Consider the following 20,496-nt stretch of genomic DNA (forward strand, 5'->3'; position numbering starts at 1 on the left):
AACCGTGGATATTTTAAATCTGAAAGTGTACTTTAGTGTAATCAAGTGTTGCTTTGTATAATAAGAACTGTAGGCACAGTGTATACGGTAAATCTCTATATGCATTTGAAAAGATTAGTAATCAACTTGACAGAAATGTTCGTGTGTCACAATATAATTTGTTATATTTTTATTTGTTAATGGCACTGTTATTTTTATTAAAGTATGCGATTTAGCAGTTATATGTACTACACAAATGTCTTAATTGTTTCGAAAACAACTAAATGCATTTATGACATTTGGCATAATAATATGAACATTTTCCATTTTGGTAATAAATTAAGTGGCAAGAAAATGTTCATGTGTCACACCATATAATATTTAATATTTTTTAAATTATTAATTATTCCTTTTCATTATGATTTTCTGTTTATATTTTGGAATGCTTACGTTAAAAAACAGTGATGTGTCTTTCATGAACTCCTAAGTATTTGATTAATATCCTGTGAAGATCATAGTTACTTCGAAAATGTTACGTGTGTGACTGGAATGACCCATCAGTATCGTTAGTATTGTTATAAATTACAAAACCTGAAACTGTTAGAATGGGATCAGGAGTAGTGACAAAAAAATGTAATGTTGTAGGCCTACATCAACATGACTATTTTAATCCAGTTTCTAATAGTTTTTAAGGTTTGAAGGCCTTTTGAGGTAAACTGGATTGAACATGTGAGGGAAGGGCTATTTCTTGGTAATGGATTAGGCCTGTATATTTTATAATATTATTAACTATATATTGTTAAAGTACCTAGTAAATATCGTAATATGTATATTATATAATACTATAAACAAGACAATATCACAGGCTGCAAACTAGATTATTCTTGTTTTTGTATAATTATACGAACACATATGAAATAAACAAGACTACCATTGGTTAGGTTAGGATAGGATTACTTATATATTGTAATCAGGCTATATGTACAAATTTTCCAATGTACTACTGTCATAACTAAATAGGTAATGTTAACATTAATTTTCATACCTTTTTGTGGTGCAAGTTAAAATAATTCAAAGTAAAGTATAACAAAACTCCAACATTATAATTATGAACGTCAAATTCTCTTATTTTATTTATTTTTCAGTGTTTAGTCCCTTATTTCCCATTGTTCTTTGGATTTATCATTAGTGAAATATCAATTAACGGATAAATTATGTTATACACTCAGTTGATAATATAAATAATATTCACGACAAATATATAAAAACAGAAGAGATAACGAATCATAATTTAGCCGACCGATAACTTTATAACATGGTCTACATATTCTAGGTAGATTGGCTTTGCGCAAGACTCTGTATTGTATTCTATTCAATACAAAGGCGTACTTTATCTTATCTCTCAACTTCGCCCACGTGACAACTATAAATAGCTCCCTCGTTCCGAACTTGCCAAGGTCATATAAGGCAATAATATTTATCCGTGGTCATCAGTTGTCGACAGTACATACCGTTGCTTACGAGATTATCTCGTAAGCAAGAAATAATAGATTTAGACCGACCAGACCGGTTCAGAGTTCGTGTCTCGTGATGCTGTTGGTCATTGTGCCATCTGTTGACGATTACTGAACTACATCAAGCCGGCCTCGACTGCAAACCCTAAAGCCTATATAAAAAAGCTATCTGTTAGTATATATGATCTAGGTTGACGGTTGTGAGCCAACTTTGAGGTCTGTGAATATAGAGGAAAAATTGGATCGGTGTCTGGTAGAGTTCCCAGGTAGCTCAGTTGGCAGAGCGTTGGTATGTTTAACCAAAGGTCCTGGGTTTGATGCCTGGCCCCGGAACAATTTTTCCCTCGAAATTATTCAAATCAACTTTACATGGAGTTATACCTGAAAGCTTGATTTGCAACATGTGGAGGAGTTTGATCTATGGATGAATGGGTCTGCCTGCTGGAAACATGGATGCATAGTGAACTTTAGTGTAATAAAGAGGTGTGGATTGGGAATATGCCTAGCTCGAGAGTAAGCACAATGAATCTTCTAGGTCGCAGTGCTTGTTTGTAGTGCCCCTTCACAAATGTACAATAAAATAGAGAAATTTGAAACTTCACACACTAACCTTTCAAATTAATTGTATTAATGTCTTGATTTGTAATTAAATGTTTTAGATAGTGATGTGTTTCATATGATTCGTTTCTCGTGACATAACTGTCAAGTTACACAATATGTTCCTAATTTATTAGTAATTTTATTCAATGACGTAATTGCAATAACTTCACCAAATTGTTTCTTGTTCTTATGTACATTTCAGATTGGAAAGGCAAAAATTATCAAAAAGAGTGGAAGTGACCAGGTACTTGTCATTGGTGCAGGCGTAACATTACATGAAGCTGTAACTGCAGCAAATGAACTGGCAAAATCTAACATCCATATTCGTGTATTGGATCCATTCACAGTAAAACCTATTGATGCTGAGACTATAATTAGCAATGCAAAGGAATGTAGTGGAAGGATCCTGACAGTTGAAGATCACTATCCGCAAGGTAAGTAAAATAAGTGATTTTGTTATTATAGTGAGTGGTACATGAAGTTAATGGGACTAATATTTAAGGCAGTGGTGGCTCGTGGCTGAAAATGAGTGTGTGTTACAATATAGGCAACTCGCTTAAAAGAAGTTGTTAAAATTTGGTTGACCTACTCACTTAGTGCCATAGTGTGAAGTCCATGTGGCACTCTTTATTGCTGCAGTTGCTGTCAATTTGGAGTTCAACTCCTCCATATCGGCAACCAGTTTCTTTTCTATTGACAACATTGCTAGAGCAATAAGGTTGTCCTGACACATTGTATTTGTAAAAATGTTTTAATCCTTTCAGAGACAAGAAACATCTTTCTGATTCCGAAGTTGTCATTGGCGTTGTGACTGTAATTCTGAGAAGTTTTGTTATTTCACAGATTGTTTCCTGTAAATTATTTTTCATGATGAGCTTGAGTAGTGGAACAGCTCCACCAATTCGTCTGTAATCAGATCTTTCATAGAGAATGATTAGTTTTGTCTTTAGCCTGTTCTCTTCCAATTTGTTATAATTTTGAATAGCAGCTTGGAGTTCTTTTTCTGGAAATTGCCTCGAAAATTCATGGAAGGTAAGAGAATTTAAAAGCTTTGCTCCCTTTACATGTTCCAAGGACTAGAAATGATGACGAGCCTCTTGCACAATTCGATCACATCTTCATTGGCATCAGCACTTCGACATGTCTGCTTCCATCGCTTGTTACCAACGTAAATTCACTGTCAGAATTGTTTGTGGATTCTCTTATTCCAGTAACTGCCTAGATAAAGTGTGATGTAGGTTTTTTTTACTTTCACAGTGTTGGTCTTCCTTGCTTGTAACTGGATATACAAAACATCTACATGTAGCTTTATTCTGTGAAAAAAATGACAGCCAGAATAAGAATTCCTCATCCTTTAAATAGAGGTGGAGTCCAGAATCTTCTTAAACAGTCTTGCCAGATGATAATTCCTAATCAATAAAGCATTCCACTGACGAGAATAAGAATTCTTCATCCTCCAAATAGAGGTGGAGTCCAGAAGCTTCTTGAACAGTATTGGCAAATGATGACTTTAATCGAAAAACCATTCCGCTATTATATCCTTATGTTCATAAACTACATTCACTATTTTAGATATAAAATTCCACCTAGTTGCAGAACCACTAGGGAATTCTATGTGGAGCCACTGCTTCTAATGTGGATAACCATTGTGGCACCTCACAAAGGAGGTTGGAAAACCTGACAGAAAAATACTTTGGCTGCTTTATTTTTGAAGCAGCTCCTTTCATCACTAAAATGAGTTTGGCATAGCATTGAGTATAAAGGCCATTAGGAGAGTAATGTTTTATTCTTGCTTGGACTCTACTACTTTTACCACTCATTACAGAGGCCCTAACATAGTTTGGGCGATAATTTTTGAGGCTCTTCTTTGAAAACCTTATCCATCACCCTTAAGAATGCGTCAGCATTCTGTTCCACCCGATTGAGAAAATCCGAAAATATTTCATACAGAACACTGCTCTTTTATACCGAGGTACTACCAGCAACTGTAATTGTTCTGAAATATCTGTCGTTTTGTTTGCCATTATAGCAACAAACTTAGCATCCCTCATTTCTTAAATAATATTTTCGCGACAGACTTTTTAATATCGAATGTAAAAATTCATTCTGAATCGTTTTCGAGGTCCCCATGAAAACTTGATTTGATTCCATGTGTTTTGCACTATTTAAACTACTCACAAAATCTACTAGTCCCAAGAATACTCCTTGATTCTTGGACATTTCTGTCTAATCGTGTCCCTTTAACGTGAAGTCAAAAGTACCACAGAAACCTAATGCAATCTATAACATGTTTTTTTCAACATTTTCATTATGTGTTCTTGTGTCATCGTGGTAAGCGTGGCTTAATTGTGTTGCAATATTTACATTTCTCAGAGCATTGAGGTTCAACATATTATGTATCTGTATTCTATTGTCATTATGTTTTCAGCTCTGGGTTTTAAGGTGTCCAAGATCTTTAATTTCTGTTGTGGACCAACCAAATGAATCATTTACAAACAGAAGGCCAGTGAAGCAAAAGATAGCATTTCTGATTTCACAGACCACAAATTCAGCTATAAGTTATTTTATTTTATATATTACCATCTAACGGCTTTTATATAGTTTTCTTTATGATTCTTGTATACCATATGACCATTACACTTGATTACATTTATCTAATTTGCCGTTTATCACAGCTCAATTTGTTTTTCTTATCCCGTTTATCTCCTCATGTCTTCTAATATATAAATTTAATCTCTACTGCAATCTACTATTTCCTGTCCTCCATCCTTTGTGAGATACATTTAAATCTTAACCTGATTTATCTTCTCTCTATTACATTCCTGCCTACTATTGAATGCTTGTCTACATTACTGTGAGTTAGAAACTATAACTTGACATGCAGAGCCTATGATTTCCTCTCCAAGGGTATGAGATTTCTTTTTTTTTTTTTAGCTATCAGTTCTGCTACTTTAAATCAGTCTTCAAGAGCAGTGTCAGCTATGGTCATTCTCTTCACCATTCACACACCTGTTTTCTTCTCCCCTTCTAGTATACATGAAAAATACATCACACTTTTCTGTGACCTTACTAGGATGCTTTGTTGTAAGATGCCGCTTCAGTTTGCTAGGTACCATGGCCTCGTTGCTGAATGTTTCGCCACAAACTAAACACACAGGGATAAGGTTTTCCTTCATACGCTAAGTAACTGTCCAGGTATGATCTTTTCTTTCGTTTGTCTTCTTTGTGTGTTGCATTTTACGATCCGGAAGAAACTGTCCTGGCGTTTACATTTAACAATGAACTTATCCATAGCAAAACACTGTGAATCAACGCGAAGAAAACAACTGAAAGCAGTGACAGAACTTGTACAATTTTATATATTGTTCTGTCTAAGTCTCGGGAATGTTCGTGAGGAAGGGAGTAGTCTCAACTTGTATACTGAATCCGAAATGTTCAGCAGGGATTGGCTGTAGGCCCTAATGCCATCCGCCGTAGCCGGATACAAGTATAATTGAATCATCGAAATGAATCCTTCTGTAGTGCATGAGAGTAATTAATTTGACTTATTTTATTTCAAGACCTTACAAGACTTTAGGCTTAAGTAGACAGTATTTTTTTTTTTTGTTTATTTCAATATCTTGCGGCACCCCTTAGCCGATCACGCAGCACCCTAGGGTGCCGGGGCGCACCAGTTGGGAACCACTGGTCTAGACTATAATATTTATTTTAAATTTCTGAATGTATAAGAATTTCTATACCTCGTTTGAGGAATGGAATCACTGTAATGTTACTTTTGTAACAGCCTGTACTCCTTTGTTAGAAGTCTGCAGCAGCAGCCATCTACTGAATTAGGTGTTAGTGAAAAAAAACACCATAATTCCATGTTAAAGGAGTGGAAATTTTCAGTAGTTTTCCTAGAATAACCATAGTCCAAAGATTTTTGTGAAAACAGCCATTTTCCAAGAAGATGGTACGATGGTAGCATTTACAAATAATATCCCATTCATAAACAAAAGCAAGAAAAGTCTTTTGAATTCAATATTTTGTAATGTTAATAGAAAAAAAAGAGTTCAGGCCAATTTGGGGGGGGGCAGTGCCCCCCACATACCCTCCCATAACTCTGCCTATGGATATGCCCTATTATAATTTGTAGTAGACTTACAGTTGAAGCCCTATACAACTCAGTCCGAAAAATCGTGGATATGGCTGTAACACTAAGAAACTTGCACTTCAAAAAAATTTTTTAAATGATCATATTCCGATATACTGTACTACAGTCAAGCTATAACAGGGGAGGAAGTAAATGATATCCCCTGTAACCTCGTTATATCGGAATTCTATGGTTTTGCTTTGCCCCCCCCCCCAAGGAAACGGTTCTCTCTCCTTCTATGGGCCTCTATAAAAAAAATACATGTGGGTGCTGACAGCTGGTTTCCTTACTAAAAGACTGTTTAGTTTTGTAATGCTTCTCATTTAAGAAACTTGTACTACTTTGGAAGGGGTGGCAGGGCACTTTAGCTCCAAGCATTCTTGTATTGAATGCCATTTCCATTCTAACATGCTTCATTATCACTTTATCATATCCTTATCTCTGAGTAGCCATTGTAGCTAAAGGGAAAGGGCACATTGAATAAATAATTTCAGTTGAATGTTACAGATTAGAATATCAATACATTATTTCGCAATTTTAATGATAATACTCTGTGTTGCAGGAGGTCTAGGTGAAGCAGTTCTGAGTGCAGTAGCAGAAGAAAGAAACATAATTGTGAAGAAACTGGCTGTTACTGAAGTGCCGAGATCTGGTCCCCCTACTGTGCTCCTGGACAAGTATGGCATTAGTGCCAAGAATATTGTGAAGGCCGTGCAGGAACTTATCAAATAAATGTTCCTGTTATCATTCTTGCCATTTATGTACGACAGTGGAAGTTTGCTGTTACAGCAGTTCAATGAAATTCATACATTTCAAATAACTCATTCTTAGTATGACGATTCGTGTAAGGGAAGCTGTAATACTAATGTTTTCAGAAACATTTGTTTCTGTTCTCACTAATTGTGAGTCTTACGAACTGATATAGTATGAGGCATTTAGTTGCAAACTCAGATACATCACTAAAACATAATTTTTAAGTATGAAGGAAAAAGTTTGCAAGGAACCAAGGATTTGGAACCAATATTATTCTTTCATCATACAAATCCTTGTGATGTATCTGATTTCGAAGCTTAACAGTGCTGTAGCAATTGTAAAATCATATGAAGACGTGAAATATAACATTAACTCATTTTCGAAAAAAAAAAAGTGATATATCTGATTTTGCAACTACACGCCTTATATTTGATATGCATAAATCTTGGCTTTAATGGCATTTTATCTTGTACTCTTCCCTCTTCCCCCATCATGAGTTGTTGCAAGTGTTTAACTTGTGAACTGTTCAGGTGACTTCCACTGTGAATCATCAAAAGGATTTTTCATAGAATAGAATTAATCATATTGGTGCTTAACATTTCTGTAGAATAAGAATGGCAAGGACTCTTAAGATTTAAGATATTATTTTTGATTATTATTGCAGTAGAACAATTTCACTCATAAAAGATTTTTCGTATTCGATTTTCATGAAATCTTTGAAACAGCAGTGTATATTGAAAACTCACAACTTGTTTGTGGAATGACAGCACAAGAGTCTGGAAGGAAGGATGTCATTAAGATAATGGTACAGCTTCAGTCCTCAGGAATATGAATAACATTCCGTGTCTCCCATGCTAATTGGTCAGATACAAATTTCCTTGTTCCTTCCTGAAGGGTTGGAGACAGTAGTGATATTGCTTCATCACTTATGGTATTCTAAAAAAGAAAAACGTTACTTTATTTTATTTTGTACAATAAAATCTCACAATTAAATTAAAGAAAAACGTGAACAGTATTAGATATTAGTTCAAAAGTATAGAAACTCTCCGGATAATGAAAATTAAATCTGGCTTTACATTTATTGTTTATTATATATGTACAGGTATATTTAGATTTTTTATTACTTGAAATTCCAAAGCATGTTTCTTGATTCGAAAATTAAGAAAAATATCCCACGAAAAGGAAGATATAATTATTTATTTACGTAAATCTGTATTGCATCAGAGTTCAGTAACCTCAATTTAGGAAGTTACTATGAGAGCGGAGGTAGTGTAGCCAAAGACTATGTTAACAAGTGGGTGTATAGTCACATTACCTGAAAGACTGACATTCCAATATTATACACTTACCCATTATGCAAACGTTGTGAACCTAATATGTCGGCAATTGAGTAGTGTTTTTATACAAAACTCCATATACGCATCAAACAGTGCCGTGCCACTATTGGACTAGTAGGACTAGCCTAGTCCCTCTTAAGTATCATCAGCTTATAAAATTTATTACATTTCATGTTTGAATTTTAAAAAGTTTCAAGACATGACAATTGACAACGTCAATCTGTTTCCTCCCCTCAGGACTCAGCGTCTGTAGAATTGGACTTGTCCAGCCCACAGGAACTAGTCAGCTCGCACTGGACTAGCAGATTTAAAGCTATTCCCTTGCCTACATGAACAGTAAATACGGTTGGGCGTTCCCTGGTAAACATTTTCCATGTCCATTCTTGTTAGAATATATTAGTACGTTTTTTGCTTTTGTGCATTAAGTACTGAAAGTGTGCCTGTGAAGTGTAACATGGGTTGAAACAATATTGTGTGTTTTACGCTGTTTAGTAAACATGGAAAGTGACTCGTTTCGAAATGCAAGTTCATTGCAGCTCTTACCAACTGCATCTGCATCGTCTGAATCCTCGTCATCTGGCAGCGATACCAGTCATGACTGCCAACAGTCACAGTGTTGTGTTTCGGACAGTTTGTTAAGCATCAGTTCGGTACTTCGTTTGGAAGTTTTAGTTTACAGGAAAAGCAAAATATTAAAGTAAAAGGTAAGCCTACTCTAGAAGTATCCATGAATACAAAAATTAAAAACTATGTGCGTCATTTCAAAATTTAATACTACGAATCTTCAAAATGGCTAACTGCATGTAAGTCGAAAAAAAAATTATTTTGCTGGCCTTGTTCTTTTTGAAACCGATAGAGTAGTACAGGTTTCTCTGATATCAGTAATTTTCACAAAGCAAAGATCTGCCATGAGAAGACGCAATCACATTTATCTGCAATAACGAAATGTAAAACTTTCGGTAAAACAAGGATAGACTTTCAACTAAGTGAACAACGCAGGGCAGATGTTTTGAAACACAATGCCAAAGTTGACTCTAATAGAGAAATAATGAAGCGATTAATCGATGTAACTTGCTTACTGGCGAAGCTAGAGCTACCTTTCAGAGGTCGTAACGAACACAGTGAATCAATTAATCGGGGAAACTATATGGAGTTCTTGCATGTGCTATCCAAGTATATCAAATTAGACATACACTTGCAAAGCACTAAAATTTTCAAAGGTACATCATGTCGAATTCAAAATGATATTATTGAAAGTATTAGTGATGTAACTCTAGACATAATAAAGGAAGAAGTAAAAAAAATGCACCTTTTGTTGCTTTAATGCTGGACAAAACGATGGATATTGCAAAATTATCTCAACTTTCCACTCTCATTCGTTATGTAAAAGAGGGTGAAATTCAGGAGAAGTTTTTAGGTTTTACAGATGTCCGCAATAATCGCTCTGCAGTTGTGTTAAGTGAACATGTATTTAAAATCCTTTCAGACTTTGTGTGAAGACAAGCTCGTAGCTCAAGGATATGATGGGGCTGCAACATTTTCTGGCCATTTAAATGGGTTGCAAGCACTAGTGGAAAAAAAAAAAAAAAAAAAAGTCCCAATGTGTTTTTCGTCCACTCTTATGCTCATCGGCTTAAACTAGTTCTATCACAGTCAGTGCAATTCATAAAGAAATGTAAAATATTTTGCATGACATTGAGTGGTTTTTGTTCATTTTTTCTCATTCAACAAAGCGTGTAAATGCATTGAATGCATCGGAAGTCAAGAGGTTTAGAGGTTTCCAACAGTGTCAGTTACACGTTGGAATTACAACTCTTGGATTGTGAACGTGGTGCATGAAAATAAGACGGAACTGATCTCATTTCTTGAGCATATTGTTGATGATCCAGACACTTTTATTTCTGCCAGAGGATATTTAGCATCATTGAAGGATTTCACCTTTTCTTTTCTGTTGGAAATTTTCAGTCATATTTTTGCTCTCACTGATACATTATTCAATATTCTCCAGACAGAGACTTTTGATGTAAATTATTGCATAAGAAAAGTGAAAGCGACCATTTCTTTCATTCAAGAATCTCGAAACAATTTTGATGATATGTATGCAACACTAGAAGAAAGTAATATGAATGAGAATGAGCCTAGAAAGTGCCTTGGAGAAGGTGAATTGGACGATCCCTGAATGAGATATTTGCGTCTTTACAACGAGATAATAGACATGATAGTTCGCCTAATGGAAAACAGATTTCGTGATTTAGAAGAACTAAAATTTATCGAGCTAATTGATTCGAAAAAAATTTGAATCTTTCAAAACCAGATTTCCCGAAATTTTGTTTACGTCTCTAAAATCAGGTTACAAAAATTTGTTTCATTTCGAAAATTTGCGAAGTGAGTTAGTGGCTGTTTATAGGTTGTTAAACTTTTCAGTCAGGATAGTGACTGAGATAGCAAAGTTTTTGAAAGACACCGAGTTAGGAGAAGAAGCATTTCCACAAGTTTATAAATTATGCTGCCTAATAGCTACAATTCCAGTGAGCACCTCCACAGTGAAACATACTTTTTCCTGTTTAAAACACGTAAAGAGTTGCATACGGAACATTTAGTGCGAAGACAGGCTTTCACGACTTTCACTGTTATCAATCGAGAAGGCTCTATTGAACAAAATTCAAAGCCAAAGAAATTTTTATGATGTCATAGAAAAATTTGGCCAGAAAGGAGAGAGGAGGATTCTGTTGATGTACACATGAGGGTGGTAACTGATAGTCTTATTTTCGTTGTAATACGTACTAGCCAACATATTTTTTTTTATATTTCTCCTTTTTATTATTTAATAGTGTCATGACAGTTCCATTACTGATGGCCCCCCCCCCCTGAAAAATGTTACTGCTCACCACTGGCATCAAACAACATATTTCAGAAAATTCTTTCCCCTCCCCCCTATCTAGAGGCACAATTTTTCAAAAGTGTCCTGTTTCCATCTACAACACTTGCATATATTTTAGAAATTGACTGATTTTAGTCTGTCAAAGCAAATCTTTGAATCCTGGATGTTCTTCCTCATTATTCTGTAAAACTGCTTTGCATGAAGTTTATGCAATTTATGGCTAGTCATCAGTTCTTTCTTCTTCTCCAAACACTTTTATCATGTGACCCATCTTACAAATGGAACATACATCATTGTGGGGAGTTTTGAATGCTAGGTTTGCATTTTGCACTGTAACTAAAGCACAACAAAATAGGTTTCCTATGAAGTGGTGTCTGAATTGTTTTCCCAATTTCATAAATCATTTCCCATCTATGGAGCTGTCCCTCTTATTAGGCTTGAAGGCTGCAGTTCCTTGACGAAAACATAAACTGGGTTATACTGTAGAAGACAAAATTGTTTGTATATTTCTTTCCATTTTCTAATAATTATAACAATTTAAAATTATTATATCATTCTCATCTGCGAGTTAATTTTGAAAGTGTTGTGTGGCCCATTGTCTTACAACAATCTATTATTCTGGCATACAACATCAAGCACCTCTCTTTCACCCAATATGGCCAATTGTTTTGTATGCAACGATAGTAATGACCGGTGAAAATAATTTAATACATTTATCGAATGATGATTTAACTTTCAAAAAACGTTTTATATTTGTTTTTGCTGAAACCTCGTGATTTCGTCCTCTTCTACACATGCCAATTATTGACTTAAGTGAAACCTATTTTGCAAAGTGATGCATGATGTTAGGATGCATGACAGTTTTGAAAAAAAAAAAAATCTCCTCAGTTTTTTCATGTGAGCAGGTTGTACCTTTAGGTGTGTAATGACAGGGAAAACATGCTGTGTGCAGCATGCCCAAAACAGGAAACTTCCTAGCTTGCGGTATCTGTACTCTGATATTCATTTAAAGGAACAGCAATGTGCTGTGTGCATAAAATGGCACAGATTGAATTATTACTTGGAGAATTTTATTTACATCTTTTTCCAAAATTTTATTTACTTTTCTCCCTTTTTTATTTTATTTTTCTCTTCCTCCCCCCTTCCATCCCCCCCCCCCCCTCGCTTTAATTCCAGTACTTTACATGTCCAAAAACGACCACAGGTTTTCTAATTTATTCTTTGCATAACATTTCCAACTCTTGAAATGAGCTATTTTTTTGTGATAATTGTTTTTTTAACGAAATTATTTTTTGTATATTTTGCGTTGATATGGTATTGTTGGTGAAAATCAGAATATGTAATGATTAATATTGACATTCCTGAAGTACCATTGCTTAATAAGTATAGCTAATGGAGTTTTGAAGCCGCAAGTTAAACAGAGGATTGAGTTGAAACGTATGTGGCTATATACAGGACTTAATGTGTATTGGTGTTTGGTAGTTGTATAGCACATTAGATATTCAGTGACAGACAGATGTGACACTGTTTCCCAGAAACGTACAAAACTGCTACGAACTTCGAATTAATAAGTGTCCTTATACACGAATTTTGTAAACTTGATTATTTCTGAATCTTAATACAGTAAAACCCATTTCAACGAATTTTGGCGAACTGATTTTCTTCTTTAAATGCAGGGTTTTTCTTAAAAGGTGCTTTGCACATAAGCAAGAAATTGTTGAAGGAAACGAAAACATTCTTAGGCCATTTAAATACATTTAGTGCAATATATTATTAATACCAAATAAATTTGCTATTAACAAATACATATTAACAATAAACCTTCGCAAACACAATATATTTGCACAAAATCAGAGTGACATATTTTTAAGTATTATAATTAAATTTATTTAAAATTTCATATGCAAACATAATATAACAGCATTTCTACAAGCGAACTTTCAATCAAAATATGGATCCACACTATCGATTGCAATATACTGCTGTTAGTGCCACAATGGTGTGACCATACCTTTCATAGAAATAATTGCAAACTTTTGAAATATGTTCGGAATTTTGTTAAATAGGAGTTGCATATTCGCAAATCCATTCATGTGTATTTCTTAAAGTTGGGTTCCTGAAAAGCAGGATTCAATTGCATTATTTTTATTATAGTTTTCCCAGGACTTTCTAAATAATTCCTTAAAAACTGAATTGTCTTATAAAATGAGAAGTTAAAATGAGGTTTTACTGTACTTGGTACATTGAATAATTAGTTTAATAATAGTATACTATGCAACGAGTCTGTAATGGTAGTAATTAAAACGTGTGTATGTTATGGAACTAGCATAAGCGAGTTTCATAATTTTCATATGAGCGTCTTAATCACCATTATAGACAAGATGCATACGACTGTTTTTGTTTGATCATAATTAAATGTTTTCAGCTTTTACAAATATCGTACTACCTTGTTACTTTAGTGATAATGAAATGGTGAACATGCATGTATTTTCAGCGTGTTCTCGACTATTGCAACAGATGGCACAAATGTGAGTGTCTTTTCAGCATGTTCCTGAGTAGTGCAACAGGTGGCAGGCGTGTACACCATATTTATTGATTTTTTGCAAGACTCAGTATGGAGATTTTAACCTCAAAGTAACACACATTAAAACACAGGAAATAAAGTAGATTTGTTAGAATATTAAAATTAACATGAACAGAATTTATTTTATTTAAAATACGTGTTATTGATTGTGCAGTTAGTGAAATGTATCTGGGGAATGGCTCCCAGTGGAATGTTTGATGTTGGGTTAATGTTTGTTTCCAAAGCTCACGCCTGCCATTTTGGATTGGTGCTCTCAAGACTTGCAGGATGTTGTGTGTATGATATTAATCAATATTGTATATGCTTAGTTGGAAATTGATAGTTGCAATAATATAATGAATAGCAGTATTTTAATGTATGTCTTAAGATACAGTTACTCACATGTAATGAGCATGTTATAGTGAGGTCGAGCAAAAATAAAACTTTCTTTTGAACACCCATTATACCTCGGGTTCCCAGAAATAATGTGTAGTTGATGATATATAAAACAGGTCAATCATAACACCTTGTTCTGTTTTGCCTGTTACAATCAGGGGTGTATTTCACTGGAGGACCCTGGCAGTGTCCGGATACTATTTCTCAGGGCTGTGCGGTGCTAGAGCACTTTCCTGATTTCCATATTATCGTCAAATTTTGGATTTATAAAATGTCGTACTTTATTCATTACCTCTGATTGAGGTTCTGACTCATGCATACATCTACTATCACTTGACGATATGTGTCAGAGGAAGAAAAATTCTTTGTATATATCTGAAGGCTGATTGGTGTAATACGTTGCTAGACAGTGATGTATGCAGTGGAGGGCAAAAGGAACTGGCCACCCTACACCATTATGTGCTGACTTGGTTGCCTCATGAGTGATGCCTTATTGGTGTCAGTTATGAGATTCAAATTTGTCTTCAGACAGTTGACTAAACAATAACTTTATTCATATTTCAACAATTTCATAGTGAGGTCTACTCCTCAGACCTAACAACCTCTATATTTAAATTCGAACCCATATATTTTCGTCTGCCACTCCAGAAGTATTCCTATGGAAATGGTGATGATGATGACTGCTATTACCGGTACTATCAAAATCCAAGAGCCAGGGCACTTTCTTGTTTAGAAATTCACCACTGCAGAAAAGTCTAATGAATGTAGCGAAATTATGGAACACATTATCATTGTTAACGAATTTAGTGGTTTTTCGACTTTCCTTCAATTAGAAATTCTGTTTCTTTTGGTTTGTCTTTGTCTTGTAGGCATTTGGAAACTATTTCTGGTTGAATTTGTACTGGGGGGGGGGGGGAATTATATTTTACTGTAAATTTATTGTAGCTCCTTTCTTTTATAATTAACATAACATATTTACTCGGTTATAGGACCCCATACCTCATTACCCCACCACCTACAGTACTGCCCTTACTTTCTGAAAGTCAAAATTTTGTAATGACTTTCGTTTTAATAGAACATTTATATTATGTGGCATAAAATGTTAAAATAACGTTATATTTTAATTCCCTTCCAAACCAGTGATTTTATGAAGTTCATGGCTATAAAACCCTCCCCAATTTTTTAAGTACAAAATAAAGAAAGAGGGGTTTTGTAGACTAATAAATACGGTTTATTAAGTATGTTTAAATTGTTGTATTTGTGTTCAGAAATATTCATTCCTTTTCAGGAAGATGAGTCACGTTATTAATTTTAGTCTTCTAGATATATACCAGAGTCTGTAGTATATCATTTACGCCATATATTTTTTAATTGAATTAAGATTTTAATACTTCAGTGATCTTCGTATTTCATAAGGAATTCCACATTGAAGCATAAAATGGAGAGATTGACCTATTGTTACTTTTAAATTGAAGTTGCGTGTGTGTGTGTATATATATATAATATACACGTTGTTTTATGTTGTTAGTCTTTGAGGGCTTAAATCATGTGTCCGTATTAGCATTCATTATGGTATTTCTGGAATTGACAGTCATGCTATGAGAAAGTGTCGAGTATTAGTCTGTTGTTGCCACAGTAATAATTAATTAGAGTCACTGTGATGTTACAGGAGTTTGTAGACTTCCACTTTGAATGTGTTCACAAGTAGTTTTTTTTTTTATATTCCACCATGTCCTGTAACTTAATATTTCCAACATTTTGGAAATACATATAGGTTACATATCATCAGGACAAATAGGTACGACCTGCGGAGTCTCCTACTCTGTATCAATGTGTCTGAGTACTCCAAACAATGTATTTACCCCAATGATAGAACATGTATGTGATTTTGAAACATTAGAATTGAGTTGGAGAACATGGTGAAATAGCCCAAAGTGTACTTCTGAACACTGTGATGTTCTCAAGCTGTTATATCGTCGTCGTTCCTGCAATGTGCAAAATATAAAATTTTTCAGTAGAAAGAGAAAACACATTTATTCATCCTATGGCAGCTGTACATAGGAGACTGTGAATTCTTACATTTTCGAAACAAAGAAATATAATTACATACAGTACAGGGGATTTTATTATTTGCTGTGTCACTTTTTAAGTTATTTAATAGAGCAAAAATCTGAAAGTCGATAAATGTCGCATAGGAGTTATTGCAGGGACGAGGACGATATATTTGTGTTAATATGGACATTGGTAGAACAACAATGCATTCAGATGTGCATTAATTGATTTAAATGGACCTATTTGGACTGAAAGCTTAATTTGCATTTGTTGGTAATTTTCAATGTTACTGGTATCTTCAAAGTGTTGGTGCATTGTTTCGATCCCCTACATTGTAAATTATTGAGTCTTACAGACTATTTCCATATCCATGTGGTCACTGGCTACTTGGAGTTGGAGCTGTGGATTTCTTGTTTGTAATTTGTAGCATAGTTAAATGACGTTGGATATATATGGTGTTAGGAACTTGTATGATAATGCATTTTATAATGGATATATACACGTCCTTCAGAATGGTTTACTTCCTGTTTATTTCCCTTAGAATTCTAAGTAGATGTTGGATGAGACTTTAAAGATGGATGGTTGAGGCTGTGTTTGATTTGAGAGTACTGATTAAGTACATTCCATGATTTTGTTTGTGCTGTTTACATTTCAGAAAAATTGACATTCCATTTACAAATTTCAGAATTATTTTGATTAAATGATTTATAAAATAATAGTTATATTTATTTTCACAGTATCCTTGACACCTCATATTCCTTTGTAATATGATCCTAACCTTAATCTTGAGAGGACTGGGGAAATGTTCATGTTAAAATTGTTTAATTGCATATTTCCTAGAGTATTAATATACACACCAATGTAATCTGTAAAGAATTTAAAAGGACAATTTTAATTCCTTGGTAATATGTAAGAATTGTTTCATTTATACTGAAATGTAACTTTCGAGTGATGAAGTAGATGCTTGGGTTCACCAAAATAAAACAAAATGTTACTGATGTGTACCATATATATTAAGTATAATTCCTAAATGTAAATTTTCATTATTACAGCACAGTAACAAAGATACTGCAATTATGCTCGTCATCCAGCACACTACGAGATACTAGCTGTCTTGAACAGTGACTCTAAACCATGCATGCAGAGACAGATGAACTTGGCGACATTATCAGATTGTAATAATGTTCACACCTATTTCACCACAAGCTTCAGCTGTGTGGTCTTAAGCTTCAGCAACAACACACAAAGGTTGGCCAGCTTCTGCTTTCTAATTCAAATTGATGTGCATTTTATAGCTGCATTGGCCTTGATGATTTAGTAGGTACAGGCATAGCATTCGTTCTAGACGAATGGAAATTTGTAATGGAAACTTAGATGCGAGTTACCAGATGTGGACGGGTGGTGGACAGCATACTTCATAACAGTTGCAGTGTCAGGCAGTTAGCAGGATCAGATGTCATCGATAACACAAACACTATTTTATTTACTGAAAATACAGTCGCTACTTGACGAAATATAATGCTATCATTCTGTTAATTTTTTTAAATCCCACACTTTTAGCTACCGGTATTAAATGTTATTTAAAAATAATTGCACTCCGTGTTTACAGTATATTGATGCACGGACAAAGTACACTCATTACCAAATATAACAATGACATTCTGTTAATGTTTTAAATGTCACAATAACACACACATTTTACGAAATCGACAACTAATCATCCTCCATTTCTTCCATACCTGACTTGTCTCCTTCATTTTCCATTGGGTCATTTTCACATTCATTATCTTCATAGCTGCTTTGCATCCCTTTGTCTTCAGTCACAATCATCTCAATTTCATACTCTAGTTCAATTTCTTCCTCTTTACGACATTTTCCCATTCCATTTCGCCAATTTCTTCAAATCTTTGCCGACACAACATTTCGACATCTTTTATTTTAAAAGTGGTATTTCTACTACCAAACCACTGCTTAACGTCTTCCCAAATTAATTCAGTGGGACTCAGCAGGTCGGGATGGTAAGGTGGAAGTCTTAAGGCTGTATGGTTGTTTTCGGCTAATATTTGGTCAATTAAGTAGGTCTTCTGTGTTGGCTTATTGGCTAAGATTAAATCGTACAACTTTGTTTTGGTACTGTTTTCATCAAATGGGATGTTATGTTTCACCAACCAGGCTTGCATATCTGTTTTTAAGGAATTTGAGGTTGGGGGTTTATCCAGTTGTGTATTATGATATGAAGCATTGTCGATAACCAGTACAGAGTTAGGGGATAAATTTGGAATTAATATTGTACGAAGCCATTTAGTGTAGTTATCAGTATTCATTTCTCTGTGAAAATCTCCAGTTTTCAGTTGCAACCTGTAAATGAGGAGAGCATTATTTGGTATAAATCCTAATCTTCCACCAGCATGAATGAATATAAGTTGCTCCCTTTTGGATACAGGAGCCGCTATCATCAGACCAACTTCGGAACAGTGTGACTGCTATGTATGTACATCTCGTCTTCATACACTATTGGCCATCCCTCAGCTCTGTATTTGCGAAGAGAAGTCAGATATGTCTCACGAAGAGAACGAATAATGTGTCTTTCAACTAGAACACTTCGATTGGTTCTTGTTTTTCTCCACCAAAAGTCTAAGTTCTTGATTATTGTTCTAAGACTTGTAGGTTTACCTTGAAAATTGATAGTGTCTCTTAATTTCTGCAGTAGTCTTCTTATTGTTGGTGCACACTTTTCTTCCATATAGAAATTGTATATGGTGCGTCGGTTTACGCATTTATCGAAATCCTTGATGTCAGTGATTCTCTTTGGGACATTGTGTTTTTTTCCAGGAGTGTCGAAAGATGTCCCTTCCTCTTCATGCTTTTCTCTGTCTCGTAAAATTCTGTACACAGAACTGTACGGCACCCCAGTGACTGCAGCAACTCTTTCTTGGACTTTTGTCACTTCTTTAAAATACTCGGGTGAAAATCTGTATTTTTCTTTCGCCTCCTCCTTCATGTAATCGTAAATGTTAGCAACAATCTCTCGGCTTTGACTGTGCAGTGTCTTCCCTTTCAATTTGGAAACTATAGGGGGCATAATGAAACTAATTAATTATCACAACTACAAACTAGTAACACTCGGATCTATGTCGCACAAGAATATACCGGGGACTGTATGCTGGCGTGGTCTGAGCAGACGAACGGAGTTTGTTTTGGTACGGTCACGTGTGTGTGTGTGGGGGGGGGGATTTACTAGTATATAAGAGAGACTGACTGGCTAGGCTTGCCGCTTGGATATGACGATCAAAGCCATTCTTCAGAATCCTTTGCGAGTTCTGTATGCTAGCCATTGGATCCGAGACTTGTGGGTTCAAATCCAGCCAAGGGCAATAAAATTGTTGATGTGGCTTTCTCCAAAAGGGAAGTAAAACTGTGGGTTCTGTGTTATAGATTTATGACAAGTCCCTGGTAGCTCCACACAAAACTACTGCATTAGACATCTCTTGCTCAAATTGAATTTCGATGCTGAGTAATCCCTGCAGTTGTTAGTATCGTTAAATAAATACTATCACTATTTAATGAATAAAATACTTTGCCCGATTGTGAAACATTTGTTTCTGACGTCTCTGTTCCATCATATTAACACTAATATTATACATATTACATAACATATCAAGAGACATACTGAAAAGTGTGGTGGATAAAACAGACTTTGCAGAGGGTTCTTTTCATGACACTCCACATTTTCTATCATTTTCACCAACACAATTCACCATCCCCTCATTTCATCTATCATCTCTAATAAAATATAGGCTGGAGTGAAAGCTTAGGGGTAGTATGGGTTTTCATTGCTGACTTCGGGCTCAGGGCCTTAGAGTTCATCAGATATTCGCCTGAGAATGGGAAGTTAAAACTAAAATAAATTTGACCCTTATACAGGGTGTTTCAAAAAAATACGGGGCATAATTTCAGGTATGTATTTCCCACATGTAGACAATGAAAATAGTTCATCACAACATGTGTCCGGAAATGCTTCATTTCCGAGTTATGGCCTTCACAACATTGAAATTCACCGGAACGTTTTTCTTTCCGCAGGTCGTTGCCGTCAAAGGAGACATTAAGAGGGCACTCTGACAGCTCACCTGATCTGAACCCTCTCGATTTCTACTTGCGGGGCCATTTAAAATCATTGGTTTATTCGTCTCCGGTGCCTGATTTGGAATCCCTTCGGAATCGAATTGTGGCAAGTTCTAAGGACATATGCAATACTCCTGGAGTTTGGGATCGTGTTCGCAGGTCAATGA

At 35.1% G+C, this 20,496-nt stretch overlaps 1 protein-coding gene across 2 annotated transcripts in view; it reads left to right on the plus strand.

Annotated features, from left to right (window-relative positions):
• LOC138707845 (transketolase-like protein 2) overlaps nucleotides 1–16,923 on the plus strand; it is a 163,271-nt gene extending 146,348 nt beyond the window's left edge. For both annotated transcript variants that reach the window (XM_069837824.1, XM_069837825.1), the window contains exons 10-11: nucleotides 2,296–2,527; nucleotides 6,788–16,923. In XM_069837824.1, the coding sequence (XP_069693925.1) occupies nucleotides 2,296–2,527; nucleotides 6,788–6,957 (402 nt within the window). In that variant the 3' untranslated portion in view covers nucleotides 6,958–16,923. The remainder of the gene's footprint in view (nucleotides 1–2,295; nucleotides 2,528–6,787) is intronic.
• Nucleotides 16,924–20,496: the final 3,573 nt, after the last annotated feature.

Source organism: Periplaneta americana, chromosome 10 (assembly GCF_040183065.1).
Source record: "Periplaneta americana isolate PAMFEO1 chromosome 10, P.americana_PAMFEO1_priV1, whole genome shotgun sequence".
NCBI lineage: Eukaryota > Metazoa > Arthropoda > Insecta > Blattodea > Blattidae > Periplaneta > Periplaneta americana.